Source organism: Primulina huaijiensis, chromosome 2, assembly GCF_012295235.1.
Source record: "Primulina huaijiensis isolate GDHJ02 chromosome 2, ASM1229523v2, whole genome shotgun sequence".
Lineage (NCBI taxonomy): Eukaryota > Viridiplantae > Streptophyta > Magnoliopsida > Lamiales > Gesneriaceae > Primulina > Primulina huaijiensis.
The window spans coordinates 27,047,449-27,062,517 of NC_133307.1; the positions used below are offsets into that span (position 1 = coordinate 27,047,449).

The 15,069-nt window shown below is 33.6% G+C and overlaps 3 protein-coding genes across 4 annotated transcripts; all 3 read right to left on the reverse strand.

The window, feature by feature from the left end:
- On the reverse strand, positions 1-2,176 carry LOC140971149 (probable pectate lyase 4). The gene is made up of 5 exons (XM_073433249.1): positions 1,967-2,176; positions 935-1,286; positions 641-851; positions 418-486; positions 1-336 (listed from the first exon to the last, which is right to left on the reverse strand). The coding sequence occupies exons 1-5, from the start codon at positions 2,094-2,096 to the stop codon at positions 103-105; spliced, it is 996 nt and encodes a 331-aa protein (XP_073289350.1). The 5' UTR covers positions 2,097-2,176; the 3' UTR covers positions 1-102.
- Positions 2,177-3,149: 973 nt separating this feature from the next.
- Positions 3,150-10,210, reverse strand: LOC140971150 (phosphatidate phosphatase PAH1-like). Of its 2 annotated transcripts, none has more exons than XM_073433251.1 (11): positions 9,945-10,210; positions 8,136-9,692; positions 7,137-7,729; positions 6,982-7,055; positions 6,541-6,625; positions 5,459-5,545; positions 4,582-4,654; positions 4,064-4,107; positions 3,864-3,992; positions 3,660-3,758; positions 3,150-3,542 (listed from the first exon to the last, which is right to left on the reverse strand). In XM_073433251.1, exons 2-11 carry the CDS (start codon positions 9,565-9,567, stop codon positions 3,483-3,485), a joined length of 2,676 nt encoding a protein of 891 aa, XP_073289352.1. In that variant the 5' UTR covers positions 9,568-9,692; positions 9,945-10,210; the 3' UTR covers positions 3,150-3,482. The 2 variants fall into 2 exon arrangements, with proteins under 2 accessions (XP_073289352.1, XP_073289351.1); XM_073433250.1 differs by having other exon boundaries at positions 8,136-9,733.
- A 3,872-nt stretch (positions 10,211-14,082) lies between these two features.
- Positions 14,083-14,526, reverse strand: LOC140958043 (uncharacterized). Its single transcript, XM_073415445.1, has one exon. It carries the CDS (start codon positions 14,524-14,526, stop codon positions 14,083-14,085), a length of 444 nt encoding a protein of 147 aa, XP_073271546.1.
- Positions 14,527-15,069: the final 543 nt, after the last annotated feature.

Below are 15,069 nucleotides of genomic sequence, written 5' to 3' on the forward strand. Positions count from 1 at the left end.
TATTCAACATACGTGAGCATCATTCATTTGATGCATATAGCTAGAACCGATCGAGGACATTGTATACAATAATATACACACGTTTTACAACACATATCAAACTCAGGAACATGGTGTATCAACAGGTAAAGGGATGCGTTGCCACCCTGTGCAGTGTTGAAGAAAATGTTTGAGATCTTCTGTGGGAGCTTCCGCGGTCCAGGTCTGGTAGTGCTCGCAGGGACGAAACACGCAAGTTTCGGTCGGAAGGGGCTTTAAGCCAGACTGAGTTCCACAAACAAACAAGTCGCCTTCGGAAATGATCCACCCACTGCATTCGTCTGCCTTGTCCGTTGCCTGCGGAGGCCCACGAAGAGAGGGGGTTAAACTAAACATTAGTCACATTCCCAAATACACCACTTAAAGAAAACACCATACCTTCTCCGTGAGATATTTAAAGGCCACCTTCTTTTGTCCAGCTTCATATATGTTGCGTTGTGAGTATATCTAAAACCAACAAAAATGTAAAGAGACGCTAACTACGGAACCATAAGTTCAAATCCACCGTCTCCCTCGAATCACACTCAAAATACCAATAAATATATTTCAACTTAAAAAAAAAAAACTCAAGCGAAACAAAAAGATATGACACAATCATCACCTGTGAGTCAACACTTGCACAAACAGCATAAATTCCCCAACATCTGCTATAGTTATTGTACAAGTGTACTCTCCCGAATCGAACCCTTGGGTGCCTCTGCCGAGTCCCATCAAAGAAACAATGGTGAATTGTAACCCTCATACATCTGTCACAAGTGTTGGAAGGATCCGCCCCGATAAGTATCGTTTTATCATGATTCGAGAAGTGGCACCTGAATTCAAAGAGTTAAAACTTCAAGAATGCAAAGAAAGAAAAACAAGGATCAATTTTCAGCGTATACGAGCAGTGGCCAACCGAGAAACTGTAATATCGGTGCTTTCGAGTGTGATATCTATCAGTCCGTCAGAGTAATCGCTGAGGCTGCAACGATCTATCCATATGTGCTTGGATTTTGGCTTGATCTGAATCGCATCCACATCGTGTCCTCTGCCACCTTCGAGGATTAGATTGCATATTATCACATGCTCACACTCCTTTAATCTTAGGCCCTTTTCAGTGAGTTTAATCTTCTGGCCGCGCCCATCGATTGTTTTGTAGGATGATACACTTAAAGTTGAGGCGAGTTTGATGGTTCCCGAAATTTCAAAGATGATCCATAAAGGTTCTTTTTTGCGGCACCCATCACGTAGTGAACCTGGTCCATCATCTGAAAATCCACACAAAAGGGTTCATAAATCCGCCGTGCTGTGCGCTAGAAGTGCGTGCAAATCGGCTATGAATCACGTAAAGGCGGACACTAGAGCGATGGAGCAGGGCCTTGCATTAGTCAAAATGCACTATTAAACCATCAGAGTTTCTGATTTTGTCCCCAATTATGCGCACACGAGGTCGATAAAACTAGCTCGTTTATCAATCTAAAGCATATTTATGGGAACTTTTGAATTCTCTTTGGATATTGGTCAAAACATCAATCCTTCGGACAATATATTAATAGTATACAAACAGGTATATCAAAGTAAATACTTCAGAATCAGCAGCCTCAAGAATCTGAATTTTAAAATCTGACAAACGTGTAACAGCAAAAGTAAATAATCTAATAAAGATACTTCAAAATTGGCAAATCCTGTTAAACCATCAACGAGCTAAAACGAACTCGACAGGATAAAGTAATAAATAAATCATGCAATTCTTCATATCGGTTTTTGGGATGAAAGTTAAAGTTATTTCAGTCCAGTAAAAATCTCAGAGTTCGAAAGTAAAGTATTTAAAAGTACATTTCCTATGTGATTAACCGATCGAATGAGAAAATCTAACTAGCAGCTCTATCCAAGAAAGGAAAAATCCAATCTTTTGCAAGAAGAAATTAATAACGTAATTACATCTTACCGGCGAGGGTGGTGACACGATAAACGGCACCGTTCTGCCCTCCGACTGCGGAGCGGCCGAAGCCCTCTGCTTGTCCAGATAAAGCCCGCAAGCTGGAGTCGACATGGCCATAAGGCAAATTCAACCCCATGTTGAGTTATCCAAATGGGGTGGAGTTTTTTTATTGTGGAACATCCTGAGTACATACATACGCACACACATACATACACATATATACATATATTGAAATTGACCATACATGTAACGGCCGTTGGTAATTGATAACGTATTTATTAATGATTTTTAATGGTTTTAATTCGTGGAAGGCATGAAACCGACCGACACCTTTTTGCCAATGCAAGAAACAGGCTCCAAATGTACGGAGAAGAATTAGTTTGGGCAGGGCAGACAAATATCAATGAACTTTGGTCTTATCTTTATTTCAAGATTGCATGTCCGGAGTCACTGCATGTATATTTGTACACGTATTTCGCGACAAGAAACTCGAACCTCGTTTGGGAAAAAAAAATCTTCAACAATTTCTATCCTATTATTATTATTATTATTATTTATTTAGGCATTAGTTTGATTAAGTACTCAATTCTATGATATTATGTACACTTTAAAGCATTGTAATTTATATGTTGTGTTGTTTGTAGTTTATCATAGGTTTAATCGGGAATTTTTTGTTTCGAGGGATGAAATTAGCTTCGAAGTACTTTAAAAAAAATACTGAGAAAAACCATATAACAAATTGAATTAACTGAAAAGATAAAATAAAAATAATATCATGTGCTACGAAAAAGTTTTAATGAGTTTATTTTAGAAAAAGCTAAATTTTTCTAAAATTGGAAGAGTCGATACCAACCGATGGACCTATCCCATATAAAATATATGTATAATCAATAATTTATATTATCAATTATTTGACGGATCGAGTTTTATCCCATATAAAATATGTTACCCAAGTACATGTTCTCCGATTTTTCAAATCAAAATAATCAAACGCAAAATTCAGAAGTAACAATCCCAACTTGGCCATGATTTTGGAATTTTTTATGAATGTTATTCTCATGAGATAAAGCAAACAAAAATACAAAGGATTCGAGCAAGAACATCAACGATTGACTTAGGCAAATCGTTTTTACATTCCAATTATTGTTACTTTTATACACAAAATGTAGTAGTACAGACATTATTAAAGAGCTTTACGAACTCAGTGAAGTTTCATTATCCTGATCAATGTTTTACATGCTTACAGAAAAATGCGTTGTTTACACAGAACAAGTGAGCTTCAATATATTCTTCCGGCGAAGAAGAAGAATAAAACTACTCTGGTCATGAATAGAAGTCTACGGTTACCTTCGAAAAAGATACTGTTTAACATCTTTTACAACCGTATCTCATTTCGTATACCATATATTTAGATGAAGGATGCATCTAATTCATCTAAATATATGTGACACATGAGATTCAACGCTGATTGAAACGGATGATTCAAACCGAAAAATATTGTCCACCGTTTCTAACAAATCTTCTACAGTCCCTCAATATCGGGCAAAGGCGTTTTCCAGTAATTCCACGAGTTAAAATCTTCCTGCAAAACAAGGATAAATGGGCGTCTCTCAAAAAAAAAAAAAAAAAAAAAAAAAAAAAAAAAAAAAAAAAAAAAAAAAAGACATATTACCCTCCCTCCCAATGATGGAGATAATACCTGCTCGACGAGCGAAGTAGGCGGAAACATGTCATTCACTAATGTGTGCAATGAAGTGTATGATTTGACATCGATGCGATGGTTAATGGCCACTTCGCCCTGCAAGAATGTGAATAAAATTATCGGGGTAGAGGGAGAGAAGATGAATATGTACGTTGAGTTGGCGTATTATTTTGAAAAGAAATGAGCGGGGAAGGTTACTACCTTAGGGTTGATGATGAAAATCTTGCCCTTCGGAATACCTATTTTCCGGTAACTAAGCTCATCAGTGTCTCTATTTCCAAAACCCGCGTAAAACGGGTTGTAATCAGAAGGGAATAGAGCCTTAATATCCTGCAAAAATCGTGTTATTACAAGGGGAAAGCATATGCCAGCGAAGATACACCATAATTACTAATTCTTACCTCTAAACAGGCAATCTTGAATTCATGAGGAGCTCTTCTTATGACTGCCATCAAGTAAGTAGGTTTGTCAAATACACAGGACAATGAAAAGTTTACTCTAGGTGATAGCAGTCTTCCTCATTTGAGATAAGAAACATTTCCACATAAATTCTCTCGTCTTTGAGTTCTCTATTGTTTCGTTTGTTGTTTGTTTAACAAATCTCACCAATTCTAATATACTAGCAAGAAGACAGAACATAATAAGAAACCATGGAATATTATCAATCCCTTAATTTCAAATCAATAATAAAATATAGAGAATAAAATATGTCCTTTAGTAGATGATGGCATGGTTCCCAGATATACGAAGCCAATTAAATAAAAAAAGGCCACCAACCAAGAGATTCGGTTTTACTATCGTCTCACTTTCAAGGCATGCATTTAAAAAATTCTCACACAGAACATTTCCGTCGTTATATGCAGTCAAAGGATTTTGGTACAACATAACTAATAAGTGATTCTCACAAAAAGGATCCTACCTTCTCGATACAGTGAGGGAAATAAGCCATCTGGGGAAATAACAACAGGTCCATTTGGTAAGCTTTTGCCATCCTGCAAGCATTGAATGAAATTCGCTAGGTTAATTCCGTTACATCTATCGAGTGCAAAGATAGTAGCAATTGGAAAAGTAGTAATAAATTATACAAATGACAACATTGGGTCGATGAACTTGGATTTAACACACGAACTCTAAAATACCTAAGGCTGAGTTTAGATTTAGCGAGGGATATAGAGTGAAATGATATGAAAAGACAATAGATTCCAATGACACTGCTGTAAGGCTGTTCAGATTTAGCAAGGGATTTAGAATAAAAGGACATGAAAAACAATAGATTTCCAATGACTATGCTTGAATTAATGGATTTGAAATGATGGATTTGATCCATGATTTCAAATTCCTTGAATTGTTTGCATCGAAAAATTTAAGTGAATTTTAAAAACACTCTATATCAAGTTAAACAATTGTGTTGAATTTGAAATAAATCCAACACGAGTGTCGTTTGAAATCAATTCTTCGAATCCTTTCCCAATTCGAAAAGGAATTTCAAATAATCTCGAAGATAACCTGACAAGAAATTTCAAATTCTCTTTTTTCTTGTAGCCAAAAACACATTTGATAGATTTGGATAAAGGCTATTAGATCCATGAAGCTCAAATATGTCAAACCGATTACAGTCTCAAGTGTATCTTTTGTAGTCGTCAAAACTAAGTTTCAGGACTATTTTTAGGCAACATCATTATGTAATCCAAACCTGCTTAGCTAAAAAAACGGGTACCGACATCTTTTTTAAATATTCGTGTGATTAATAGTTAAAAGGAAAAGTACATAAAACTTGAAATCAGATCAGTCCATACCTGCTTAAGATTGAACAAAAAGCTTTTTGTCAAGTATGCTTGAACGATTGCACGGGCACTCAAAAATAAGAGCTGGTATCCATTCTCCTACACCGAATGAATTACACATTTATCATTTATCTATCACAATTTATTGATGGTCGCATTTGATTGCTTTGATTAGACATTAATAGATGTTTTATCAAGTCTTGTCAGTTGATTAGAAGCCACATAGAAACTAATTCTGGTACACCAAATATAGATATTCGAAAAAACCCACCTTAATTAAAGAAACAAAAAGAATACCTAGGGATATGTTGTAATTTGCAAAAGACATTCGGTTGTCCATTGGTTATGGATGGCAATGTGATAAATTCGATTTTGAAATCTTGGCAGTCGCATTCAAATTATGTCAAAAACTTCATAATAAACTAGTAAAAAATGCACACGCGCTACATGTGCTATTGTTATTTTTAATTTGATCAAATAATACTAAACAATTAACACGAAATTATTTTCAATTTAGAAGAGATGTTCGATTTAAAAGGAAAGTTTTGTTTAGATTTTTCTCGATGTAAAATATGGAGTGACTTGAGGAAGTTTTTAGTGGGGTAAAAAGGATAATTATGGAATTAAATATTTTGGTGTCCTCTAAGGTAGTTAATATGATGACGACATTTTTAATATATCAGTATAAATTATATTTTACTTAAAATCCCCATAGGTTATACACCTACATTGTGTTGTGGTCCTGCCATTAGCTTTAAAATAAACAAGAAATTCAGATGAACATAAAAACCAAAGAAATCTTGAAAAATGAAAAATATTCAGGTTGCATCAGATTCTAATAAAATTGCAACTTGTCGGAACTCGGGTTTTGACTCTTTTGCTCGAAATCCATAAAGGAATGTTTATACATGTATACATATTTCACACATCAGCATATGCATATCTTTATTGAACTTAAGGTCAATATTTTTAAGTATTGGGACATAAACTATGAGAATCATGGAGATGTTTTGGCATGGATTAAGGTCATTAAAAATAATATACGAATATATGATTGCCAATCAGCTTGAAAAAATAAAATTGGAAAACTTTACCTTTATAGCCGAAAAAAGACGAGCTATTCCAGAATGAGTCCAGTCCCTTCCCACTAACGGCATAAACTGACCAAGAACGTCAGACCTAGACACAAGGATACAAGACATAATAGGTCATATTAGAAATCTAATATAATCTAAAATCAAATTTGCTAGTATTATGATCGATAATATAGCCTTGATATGATTTACTGTGATATAGTCATTAGAAATATTTTCGATCATATCATCCTCAACTTATATTCAGCAATATAAAGAGACAATTACTTGTGGATATGAGCCTTCATGGTGGAACCACACACATAACAGAACTATAAACTACATAGAATTGAATTGGTAAACCATTTTCAAATTGTATTTTAGTAAATAGTAATGTTGCAAGAAAAATACTTCTAGGGCACATCACAAGTTAATTCATCGTAAGAATGATTTATAATTTACCTGGTAATTGTCCCATCAACATCAGAAATAACAATTCTTGTATTCCACTTCCACAGGTATATATGAGCTTCAACCTGTCCAGAAAGTATGAATAAAGATGAGTATTTCCCACTCTAAATAAGTAACCAATCTAAGCACAAATATCGACCAGGAACCTTTTGGGATCCAAGAACTCTTGTCGAGAAAATGAAATTAACCATATTCTGCCCCTCTTTGAGATTCAAAGATGCTATTTGGTCAATTGTGGGGACATTGGTCCTTATAATTTGCTTTCGTGGAGACTCTGTGTCTGAATGGACTATTGAACTTGGTTCTTCAGGTTGGCTGTGTGAGACTGATCCAGGATCAACAAATACTTCTTCCTTTGATGAGTTACTACCCGTATGCTCAAGTGTTTTGACTCTCCTAAATGGGATTGGCCAGAGCCTCCAACTTCGTGATGGAGTTGAAGTCATATCAGAATCATCTTCCTTCGATTCTGGCGTCTCTTTTTCCACAGGGATTACATCTTGTGGCTCAATTGGAAGACTCAAACCAAATGCGGCTATACCAAGAATGACATGTGCTGCTTTTTCCCACTTTAAGTACTTCCCTTGTATTCTTAGGATTAAGTTTTCATTCTTCAAAATCGAAGCGGCAGAAATCTTAAATTCCTCCATTGATATGTGGTTTGCATGAAAGGCATCTTCTGCTGCACTTGAACCCATTCCAGCATGAAGCAAGTTTCCGCAAAGAGATATCTCCAGCCCTGTCGATAAATAATAAACATGAGAAACAGTATTAATATCTCAGAAATCAAATAATATACTTTAGAATCAGATTGGATATTGTTAAAGATTAGGATAAAAAAATTTATATGATTTTATCCTGATCATGTTATAAGAAAGATTACATAACATTTTATCCCAATACATTTTCACTTACATAGAGAGACTATGACGTGGAATCTATGAGAGATTAATAGAGTTCTAGCCTTCTGGACATCGGGTCATGATGTTGACCTTCATGGCCGAGTCACGTAAATCATGTGTCATGTTGTGTTTCTCATAACTACATTCCTACTATTTCAAAATTCAAAAATAGCACATGAAATCCTGCTTTATTGTTAAAATCAAATAAAATAACATGCATTGCATATACATCTGTTTTAATACCTTTAATAGAAGCTCCAGTGTAATTTTCAAGGTGCTCACTTTTACTACATTCTTCTTCAGAAGCAGAAGCTCCCTCACCACTATGCATTCTTACGGATGCTAGATCTACATCCGCTTGTATCGGCGGTTCTGGATCATTGTCATCAGACTGAACCGCGAGGCTAACTGAACCATCATATTCTGTATCAGAAGTTTTTCTTTGGTGGGATTTAGGTTCGACCTTCAACTCTGGTGAAGGGGCACTGCTATGAAATCCAGAATCTCGAGGGAATACTCCATCCTTGTTTCTTGATATTTCTTTGTTTCCCTCTTCAGATTCATCATTTACCAGAGGACTTCGAGGAGACTTGTCAAGAACTTCTGACGAAGAATTCATATGTTCTTCATCCTCATCGGTAGGCTGGGTTGCCAATTCCAGAAGCTCCACACAGCTTTTAAAAACTTCATTCCTATTAAATGGTTTAGATGCAATATTGGAAGTGCTGTCAATGTTATGTTCTCTGTCCAGATGACTGGAGTCTGGAGTTCCTTGTTCACTATATGGATGCTCTTGATCTATCTTACAAGTTTCTAAATGTGGTAAAGAAGACGAAGACAAAGTCCCATTATTTGCTTCATGCATATTTATGGTGGTAACTTTATGAGAGGCATCAATTTCACTCAATAAATCAGCGGGCCAAGAAGCTTCACCTCCGTTGTAATCTTCAGTCCCCTCACCTGGGCCAAGGTGAAATTGAGGCGTGCTTAGTTGCACATTTTCGGCATTCCTCTCGGATGATGATATAGGCGCTGTCAATATATGCCCATCAACACTCACCAAAATGACCTCTGAATTTGAATCCTGTGACTCTAAAACATGTTCCATGTTCCCTAAATTGTCAAATCTACCAGAACCATATTCAGAAAACTCAACTGAATCCTCCAGTGAAAATTGGTCATCTTGAAACTCGTAAAATATTCTCCCCACATCAGAATCATCCCTCTCTAACCTGTCCATGCCAAGGGTAACACGTTCATCTCGCACCTCTACCTCACCATCATTGTACTCATTAGTCTCCGATCTGTGAAATTCACTTCCTTTTAGTTCTTCGTCATCATTAATGCTGGCTTCGAGTTTATCTGAGTCCTTGCAACCCTCATCACCATCCTTCTCTGGATCAACTTCTCGAACAAAATAAGCTTCACCAGAGTTATCGAGATACATATGGAAATTGGCTTCAACACCATTAACTTCTATTCGAACTACCTTCTCAGCCCCTTTAAGAACACCCTGAAACTTACCGAATCGCACGTACCAAGGCGTACTCCTAAAGGTCCCATCATGCTGCTTGACAACAATTATGTCCACCGCCCCACCAAATGGATGAAATGGGGTGGCAACAGAGTACATTCCTTGGGTAATAATACTGCCAAATTTACCCACCACATTCATTTTCCCTTTCCGAAAATGTAAAAAACAAAAACACAAAATTTCCAAACTATCACTTTGTATATCTCGTTATCCGATCAATTGAAGAACCTTAAAAAATCAACCCAAATCCATTCCATTGGACAACACTGCGAAAACCGAATTCTGATTTATTTTCACTTCAAGTAATCTGCAGGTAAAGATATTCACCGCAATAAATTAAATGATCGCCCAAAATTTCTCCCTAATGCTTCGAATTCTATCGACTAAAACGCATAAAGATCGCCACTTTACATCAAGAATTCACAAAATGAACCAAACCCAGACCAGAAATCAAATTCAAAATTCCAGAATCCATTTTAACATAATTAAAATGCAAGAAAACATTAAAATTTACATACCCAAATTTTCGAATGCCCAAGAAATATATTCGTGCTCGGAAGATTGAGAAATCAATTCAAACACGATTGAGAGACTCAAGAAACTGCATACAGTCGTTGGCCTTCAACACCCAAGGAAGATTCCCAGAATATTAATTTTCTCTCTCTGGAAGGTTGGTGATGGGTAGAAACTATACTTATTTTTGGGAATTATATACAGATGTCATTACTGATTAGAAGAAATTGTTTTCATATTTTTTTTAGTTGAAAACTTTGAAATTAACAGGACAGTGTCATAAATTCCTTTACTTCTCATCTCATCTCATCTCAACAAATAAATAGGTAATGCTTCATTGCCAGAAATTCGCATTTGCAACATACCCCTCATTTCTTGCGGAAATTACTTTTCTTCTCCAATAATTTTTTGTTGTTGGAGAAATTGGAACAATTTTCAATTCTAATTCTCTTTTTAGAACCAAAACCAAAAAACGATATCCACTTTGGTTTTTGAAAGACCATTATCCCTTTTTATTTAATTAAAATTTCTATAAAAATCCAATTCAACAAAATTATGAACTACTTAAATTTAAGTAAAATTATCTATTTCATAACTAATATATAATTAGAGGGAAGAAATCATTTTCTCGTGAAAAATAAATTGAGAAATCAATTCCTTATGTTTTTAAATGTATTAAAATTAGATATTAACTGAAGAGAAATGATCCATTCTTCTTTAAATTTATTTTATATCTGATATATAACATTAAAAATATTTTTCCTTACAAAATCTAAGAATTAATGATGATGTATGGTAAATTTATATAAATTAGTTTGGTGAGAATTATTTTAATATTAATTTATGAATTTGCTTCTATTATAAATAATTAATTGGTCATTCGTTGACTATAAAAAGAATTATAAATAGGCATTTTAATGCTCTATAAAAGTCATTATTTTCTCCGTGATAGATTATTCAAATAAATCACATGAGAAAAAGAATCTAATTTTTCGAGAAGAATTTATTTATTTTATCGATAAAAAAATTAGTAAATGTAACCGAGCAACAAAAACGTGGAGACATAAAATATAAAGGTGGAGACATAAAATATAAAGGTAGCGACGGCTAAAGAGTCACCGAGGGGCCACGAATGGTTGTACTATACTGTGAATTTAGTTTGTAATTATTATTTTATTAAAAATGAGTTTTTATAAATTTGATATAATTAATAAGAATAATATGATAATTAATTAGAGTATTATTATAATTATTTAAATTAGATATAATATCTAGCAACACCTCCTATACTATTTTTTATTCAATGATTTGGTTTGGTGATCGATTAAGACATTTTCAATATTATTATTTTATTCAGTATTTAGTTCGAGCTCTACTATACTTGTAATAAAAATAGTTATGATATATATCAACATCTCTCAATTCATAACTTCATATTATAAATTTTTTATTATCTCAGCTCATTTAGAAATATATCAAAAAATCAATCCCTAAATCGGAATATTAGTAAAAATAAATATTAAATTGTAAACAATTAGTAACACTAATTACCTGGAATGTGTGCATTTGTGTTATGTTTTCAATTATATGTACCTAGATTAGTTCAAAAAGGTGTAATATTTTGTACTTGAAAGTTTTAATTATGTACCTAGTTGAATTCAATTGATACTTAAAAATTATATTTTTGTTCAATAATTTTTACGATATGTATGTTTTTTTTTCCTTACTACTTTTTGTATCTTACATATATTATAAATATTAAACCAACTAAAGTTTATTGATACAAAAAAATCTATTAATTTATGCCACAATTTCAATGATAAATACGTATTTTAACCCAAAAAAAAATAGAGAGTTTAAATGATAAAATATGTGATATCAGATCAAGCTGAAAGCATGAAACTAATTATTTCTGACAATCGAGACTAATTCCTAAGTTGCCCTTTATTTGCTTTAGTTGACCGATCTTAACTTGTTTGGTGCCCTTGAGTGGGCTTGGTATACGGCCATTCTTCTAGTGAGGAATTTGGGTTGTGGAATGAAATAAATTATGGTTGAGGAAATGGACCCAATTATTTCATTAAAATTAAGTTGATAAAGTCTAGTTTAAGGAATGTAATTACACCACTGATATTGGAATTGCAAGGGCCATTGGTGTAGGCATTGCTGTAAATTCCCCATAAAGTAGAAAGAACATATAGAATCAGGTAGACACGAATGTTATTATAAATGGGAAAGTGGCAAAATGATACTCTAAGTTTGTCTATTTTGTATGAAGGGATTTGCCTGAAATCTTGAGTTTTCTTTTTTATATTGACGTTGTGCATTAGATGATGAAAACGTTATTCAATACTCAGTTGATTAGATATAATTAAATTGGTAGTTTGTTGTGTGATTAACCCTCGATTTACTCAACAATGGAGGCTCTGTCCTCGGCCATTTCAACACTTTGGGAACTTTGCCAAAAGGGTTCTCTTAGTTGGCATATTTTGGTTTTGATTTAGTAAGTAGTCATGTCGATATTTTTCTGCACCATTCCAATATTATAGTAAGATAGGATAAAAAATATTCAAGAAAAAAAAAACTCCAAGTTACAGGAACTATCCCTAATCTTACTAGTCAACGATCAAAACTCAAAATCGGCAAATTTATGTGACAAATTTGTATGTTGGTTCAGGCGATAATTAAGCTCTATCAACATATTTTTTTTTATGATTTTGAAGCTTAGAAAATACAGCAGTAATCACCTTTACCACATTTTCAAATTAAATTTTAAAATATTTATATATGATAGGGCAAAAATATCCAATAGTTCATAGAACCTTAATAAAAATATAAGCAATTTATAAAATAAGCTAAACAAATTACTTTAGAAGTATATAAATTTAAATCGAATTCAATTTTGTTATGTCATTTGGCTAGCTAACAATAGTATTGAGGGTGATATTTATTAGTATAATAATTAATGAATGTAGGGAAAAAATTTGTTGGAACCATTATTGTGGTTTGTTGAACTACTCGATTACGTATATTTTTCTATACAATTTTATAGTCAAATGTGGCAAAGATTTGTATGGACCATTGGTGCAACTAATTTTTGAAATTTAGATTGATGGGTATTAAAAATTGTTATTTTTTCCTCTCAAAGTCCATCATGATATTATTTGAAATTCGGATAATTTATTGGACAACAACACTCTTTTAAACTTGCAATTAATCACTACATTGCAATTTCACATTTGTAATAGTTGGGATAAAATTGAATTCACAATCATTGTGAAAAGCTAGTAGAGAGCATGGATAAAGACGAGCCAACTTTATCTATATTTTCAATAAAAAATAATATTTTGGGTATTAAAAAATAATATTTTTTCATGAATGATTGTCTCGCAAAATTGATCCGTGAAGCCGTCACACATAATTGTTTGTGATAAATTAATAGTCTCATGAAATCTTATGTTTTTAGATGACAAGAGTAAGTGTTACATTTTTTTACTTTCGAGGATTTGTATTTGTTATTCTAAAATATAAGGTTTGTAATACTATTTATTATCTCCGATTTCACGCTTTTTTTGATTTTTCTGAAAGACAGCGAAAGCAATTTACCTGTCACAACTCTTTGCATTTTACTCACCATTTATATACATATGCAAATTATTAAAAAAAAATTGAGTAATCTTTATCAAATTGGATGTTAGTTGTTCAAATATATATGCCGGATATTATCAAACAGTACGAATATCATGCGAGGCAAATTTTTTTTATTATTTTAAAAACATGGCTTTTAAATAGTTTTATATAAATTATGTTGATTTCTTTCATCGAGATTGAGAAGGGTGGGTGAAAAGATATAGTTAGGGAAAATAAAAATGATAGAACAAAAATAGTTGAATATATTACAATCATTATGTGAAAAAATATGGGTATGCAATTTATTGAACTAATCTTTATTTCTATATTTAGCTGTAATTTGCGGGAGTATTATAAGGTTTAGTGATACAATTATCAATGTATGAAAGGTAAACTATATATTATTTTATTTAATAAAAGAAATAAATAAATATTTATTATTTGCAAATNATAAGAAAAATAACACAAAATGAGAAATATTTTAACTATTTTAACCCAAACAAATATCACACATTAAACGGCATGTTCCATAACATCAACTGTAGCAGTGCAGGACAGAGCCCTCCGAAACATGGTACAAAGCGCCGCCGCACCAAAGAACTCCTTCACCTTCCTTACTGCCAAGCAGCGCCGCTGGCCAGTCCAACTCCGCCGGCTCTTGCCCTTGTTTTCCCTTCGGGCCGCCGCCACCATCTCTCTAAACTTCCTCAAACATTTCAAGATTTTTTCGTGCAGCGTCTCTTTTCTTGAAAATGTGTAGCTTTTGAGATACATTTGCCTGCATACAATACTTTCCACCACCCAACTATGCAACCGAGCTTCTCCATGGGCGGTGGTGGATTTCATGAACTCGGCGTCGGATTCAGGCCACTTATAGAGGTTGACATAAGTGGCCCGAATTGGAGTACTTCTAACTGTATCAATATTAACACAGTCTGATAAACAAATTTTGCTCATTAAGGAGGTTCTTTCTGTTACTCTTGATGGACGATGAATGAGAACTTTGATACATAAATAGAGAGAAGTCAAATCTTTCAACTAGTAGGAAATATTATGGCAATATTTTCTCAGAGTGAAGTTTGAATTATGTAATTAATTTAAAGACGAGTTTTATACTTGGTGCAGAGATAACTTTTCATACAAAAACTAGACAAAAATAATACAATGGATTGATGATGACGCTTTAGTTATAACTATTTTCAGTAGTTATATATGTTGCAGATGGACCTTTAATTTGTTTTACTAGTCTACAATTGAGGTTTTGTTATGTTCTTTTCAAGTCCTTGTTGATTCATGCTAGAATTAAGCCCCATCAGACTTTTTTTAATAAGATTTTAAAGGTTAGGGAGAGGAATTTTCAACGAAAAAAGTGCTCTCTGAACCGAACGTGAAAGTAGTTTTCCATCAGACGGCTATATATTCGAACCACTGGTGGTCATATTTCTCTTTATCGAGAAATCGAAGAAGCCATACATGGATTTTCAGGCCTGTTCATATGGT

What these genes read in the sequence shown, in the direction of transcription:
- LOC140971149 (XM_073433249.1), bottom strand. Translation starts at nt 2,096, where the DNA reads ATGGGGTTGAATTTGCCTTATGGCCATGTCGACTCCAGCTTGCGGGCT. An exon ending in GTGCAAGTGTTGACTCACAG is followed by an intron (nt 487 to 640) that starts GTGATGATTGTG and finishes TGTTGGTTTTAG; the next exon opens with ATATACTCACAACGCAACAT. An exon ending in TTAAATATCTCACGGAGAAG is followed by an intron (nt 337 to 417) that starts GTATGGTGTTTT and finishes GGGCCTCCGCAG; the next exon opens with GCAACGGACAAGGCAGACGA.
- LOC140958043 (XM_073415445.1), bottom strand. Translation starts at nt 14,526, where the DNA reads ATGAGCAAAATTTGTTTATCAGACTGTGTTAATATTGATACAGTTAGA.
- LOC140971150 (XM_073433251.1), bottom strand. Translation starts at nt 9,567, where the DNA reads ATGAATGTGGTGGGTAAATTTGGCAGTATTATTACCCAAGGAATGTAC. An exon ending in TTTTGTTCAATCTTAAGCAG is followed by an intron (nt 4,655 to 5,458) that starts GTATGGACTGAT and finishes CAATGCTTGCAG; the next exon opens with GATGGCAAAAGCTTACCAAA. An exon ending in TTTTCATCATCAACCCTAAG is followed by an intron (nt 3,759 to 3,863) that starts GTAGTAACCTTC and finishes ACATTCTTGCAG; the next exon opens with GGCGAAGTGGCCATTAACCA.